This window comes from Sinocyclocheilus grahami, unplaced genomic scaffold (assembly GCF_001515645.1).
Source record: "Sinocyclocheilus grahami isolate Dianchi unplaced genomic scaffold, SAMN03320097.WGS_v1.1 scaffold231.1, whole genome shotgun sequence".
Lineage (NCBI taxonomy): Eukaryota > Metazoa > Chordata > Actinopteri > Cypriniformes > Cyprinidae > Sinocyclocheilus > Sinocyclocheilus grahami.
Window position 1 is genome coordinate 1142769 of NW_015505410.1, and position 4617 is coordinate 1147385.

General features: G+C 39.1%; 1 protein-coding gene across 1 annotated transcript; it reads right to left on the reverse strand.

The window, feature by feature from the left end:
• Positions 1-2856: 2856 nt before the first annotated feature.
• Positions 2857-3790, reverse strand: LOC107597405 (gamma-crystallin M2-like). The gene is made up of 3 exons (XM_016288457.1): positions 3719-3790; positions 3389-3631; positions 2857-3157 (listed from the first exon to the last, which is right to left on the reverse strand). The coding sequence occupies exons 1-3, from the start codon at positions 3722-3724 to the stop codon at positions 2885-2887; spliced, it is 522 nt and encodes a 173-aa protein (XP_016143943.1). The 5' UTR covers positions 3725-3790; the 3' UTR covers positions 2857-2884.
• Positions 3791-4617: the final 827 nt, after the last annotated feature.

Consider the following 4617-nt stretch of genomic DNA (forward strand, 5'->3'; position numbering starts at 1 on the left):
CACTTGGGCTCATACTACTTATTGCTTTGAACCTAACCATGCCTCTTTGGCATAATGAAAGCTTCTCAGGATTTGTAACTGAAGAACAGTTTAATGTGCATAAATCTTAAATCCCTTAGGAACCTTACTAATGCCAATGATATTTCAGTAGTTTTGAACGGTAGACCTTCTATCATAATCTGTTGTTGCTATATATTGTTCTTAAACACAACAACAAGACACTTGTGGATAGTTTGACCGTTGAATTTAAATCACAGTTTATTAAACAATTAGAAAGCCAATAACCTCACGGCACAAAGCCGTGAGACGTGCGGATCCATATGCAAGCTTTATTCACATCAGAGGAGAGCAGAAACACAGGCAGGGTCAAACAGTGGCAAACAGGTATATGGCGGGCAAGACACAAGAATAGTCCTAGGGCTAGCATAGGTCAACGATAAGCAAACAGAATCAAAAGGGGTGCGACTAGAGGGATAAGTCCAGGTACAAGGCAAGGTCCAGGCAGGGGCAAACAGTATCAAAAATGGGGGAAGACGAGAGGAGGAATCCGAGAGACACAGGCGAAGATCAAGAACGAGAACACAGACAAGGCAAGACTAAGGTGGGGATAAAACAAACTAAACGGGCTTCATAGTGTAGCTATCGCTAGGGGAGTGATAATCGCTAAACAATACTCGGCAGAGGGAAGGGATAAGAGTGAGTGTTAAATAGGGAGTGAGTAATATGAAACAGCTGTGTGCAATCAGTGCTGTGTGCAATTAGTGAAACAGCTGTGTGCAATCCGTGCTGTGTGCAATCAGTGCAATGAATGATGGGATATGTAGTCCGGGATGATATGCAACATTGTGTAGTGCGAGAGTCAATGAAAATGGAAAGGGTGACCTCTGATGGCTAGCAGACAGAAGTTCATGGACTGGATTCGTGACAGTTACTAGTAGAAATCTAATTCCTGATATCAAGAATTAAGATTTTAAAGGGGTCATTTGATGCGATTTCAATTTTTCCTTTCTCTTTGGAGTGTTACAAGCTCTTGGGGCATAAAGAAGATCTGTAAAGTTGCAAAGACTAAAGTCTCAAATCCAAAGAGATATTCTTTATAAAAGTTAAGTGTCAACCACGCCTACCTAAAACGGCTCGTTCTAACACACCCCCACATGTCTACGTCACTGTGTGGGAAGATTTGCATAATGCCTCCCAAATGTTCACGCAAAGAAAGAAGGCGTAACTTTTATTCTCGCTGTAGTATTGTTGTTGCCACCGCCGACATGTCGTTTTATGGAGGACTGTGTCCTGATCCTGAAAGAGTAGACTACAATGCCGGCTGTTCTGACTCACAGACTGTAAGTAAGTTTTAATTTAAAGGATTTGCCACTGATGATTCAAACGCGAGTTTTGAGCAGTGTAGAGTAGCGCTTGTTTGTCATTTCTCCGATCACAAATGCAGACATGGTTTTATGTTTACGCGGCACGATGCAACGCAACGTGTAAAAAGACAATATAAGTCATTATAATCCGTAATTATGTCCCTACTGGATGCAACAAATGCCTCGTTTATAATGGGTTTTAATGTTTTTGTCTCGTCGCTCCGGCCGGACAGGGCATCGCAGTATGGTAAGGGGCGTAACATTTCCGTCACACACTTGAGGTATTCGGCCAATCACAACGCACTGGATAACTGGCCAATCAGAGCCTTTTCAGACCAATGAGCGTTGTAAAAATTGACGCGTTTCAGAAAGGCGGGGCATAGATGTGAAACAATAATGTACCGTATGTGGAAAGTAATGTGTTTTTTGAACTTTAAACTGCATGAACACATTTCATTACACCAAATACACAAAATAATGTTATTTTTAGCAACATCATATAACCCCTTTAACTGGTAAAAATTTAATTGTTGATATCAAGAATTCATATCCTGAGGATGAATAAAAGTCAAAACGGCTTGCCATAGGAGTGGTCTTTGATTCTGAGCTTAAATTGGATAAGCAGGTAAACTCGATGGTGAAGGCTGGATACTTTCACTTAAGAAATATTGCAAAAATAAAACAATTTCTATTGTTTGCTGATTTGAAGCAGGTTATACAGGCTTTTATTATGTCAAGATTGGATTACTGTAATTCTTTGTACCTGGGGATTCCTGCTGTTTTGTTGAATCATCTTCAACTCTTACAAAATGCAGCAACTAAGCTGCTGACTGGGACTAAGAAGCATGTCAGTGTTTTCCCTATGTTAGCCTCATTGCAGTGGTTACCAGTCAATTTTAGAGTCCAGTTTAAGGTTGTATTCTATGTTTATAAAGCTTTGCATGGCCTAGCACCTGAATATATTTCAGATATGATTCAATTTCACGCTACGATTCGGCCATTAAAGTCATTACACAAATTGCTGTTAAAGGACCCTAAATCTCGCTTAAAATCTAAAGGGGATTGTGCTTTTTCTGTTGCGGCACCCCGTCTCTGGAATAACCTGCCCCTGGAGATCAGATGCGGTACGACACTGGGTCATTTAAAATCTCGTTTAAAAGGGCATCTACTTGCCCAGGCATTTGGATGAGCTTGTTGAATATTCTGTTGTTGAATACTTTGACTGCCCTGAGTTTTAAATGTTTTATATATATTTTTTATATATGTTTTATATATATTTCAGGTTTCTAATGGCATGTTTCATTAAATGACTATTAATTCAAAATATTTTAACCTTCTTCATTTAAACCTGGTTGTAAATGAGAAAAATACTCCACTGTTCTGTCTCATGAGTCTACCTTTGTTTAATTTGTGAGTCTGTTTAATTCATTAGTTTTTGTTTAGACATGCAAATATTAGAGGCAGTAATGATTTTGCAGGCACAATGTTTAGTGTTGTAGAGAAATTATTTTATTGAAACACTAGTACCAGGAGTCCATGATACGTCTCATGCTCATGAATCTCATGCCACCCATATTGCTGAAGTTTCTGTACTCTCCAGGGCCGAAGTACCACATCTTGCCTCTGTAGTGGGGCTGCTCATACATGAGCCAGTGGCCGTCCATCACATGGCAGGACTGGCAGTGAGACATGCGGTATCGGTCCATGATACTGTCACAGTCATCCATCATCTCGTACATCTGACCCATGAAGTTCTCCCTCTCATAGATTTTCATTCTGTAGGATCCCCTGTGCTGTAGTGGAAGAAAAGTCGGTTATGTATAAATTAATCATGAAGAATCGTTATCACATATAACCATATATCTTCAGCAACTATCTAGGTCTGTCTCTCACAGATCATCATTCTGAAAAGATCTATGTTGCTTTTCAAGCTGAAGGATTTCAAAGTAAATGGTTAAAATAAATTTAGGACTGCTGTCTATACTGTCAATTCATTATTATGTCAACAGGTTCATGGAGCTCACCATAGGGATCATACGGCAGGACCTGATGCAGTTGCTCATTCCAAACATAGACATGTAATCAGCATAGTCTCCCCTCCTAAAGAAATACTGATCTCCCATGTAGTTGGGTTGATCGTACATCATCCAGCATCCGCTGTGCACTTTGCAAGAGTGACAGCGGCTCATGTAGGAGGAGAAATCGGCACAATCTCCGGTACAGTCATAAGATCGACCCTGAAAATTTCTTTCCTCATAAAAGGTGACCTGAAAATTCAAAGTTGATCTCTTAGTTGTAGTAAATACCACATGTTAAGTGAAACTGTATGGAATAGGAGCTGGAATATAGTTTACCCTCATGGTTGCACTGGCTGATCCTCAGTATTTCCACAAATGAGAAGCTGAAGCTGAAGCTGATTCTGCTTGTTCACCGACTGCTGTCACCCCTACCTTTATACTAGACCAAGACTAAAGACTACACAGCCTCTATTGTTAGTCAATTCCTGACTGTGCAGGTTAGAACAGAGGCCATTAAAGCATGGTATGTAGATTTTTGTCCTCACATTTTCAGGAATCTAGAATTTATTAAGTTTCCATTTGCTAAATGAAAGAACTTGAATGTGGAACACTAAGAAAAGACTTAAACAAAGAGTGTCCATTTATTATATTGATTCAGATTTTTCTATCATTCTTTTTTTGTTGGTACTTAACGGTACTCTTTTCAGAATTATGCTCATAGGCATCTATCTTCTGATTGCCCACCTTCAGTTGAAGTTCTACTACACACGACTTGGACCATGATTGATCCATTTTTAGTCCAACTGTAATTTCATTGGAGACTTTTTTATTTAATTTGAGACCCATTTTATGATGCCACTTTTGGTTTTGTACTTAAACTACTTTTATACATTTGAAGTTCTTGTTATATTCTTTTTGTATCTGTTGCAGGTACACATCCTAAAAATTTCTAGAGTTGTTGTTTTTTTTGTATTAGCTCTTTTGTGTAACCCATATTTCCATTAACTGTGTGTAGCATTGTTGGGCGTATACTGGCGTCATTTTGCTAATGGTTTGACTAGGGCTTCACAATGAATCGTATTTTAATTGTGATTACGATTTCTGCATCTCTTGATTTATTAAGCATAACCTTCTGCGATATTTGCCCTCTGGTTATTTATCCTGAAACAGGATTTTCTCTTAAATCGATGTGTTTTGCCCAGTGTATTACTTAATCTTCCCAACCTGGCAACCAT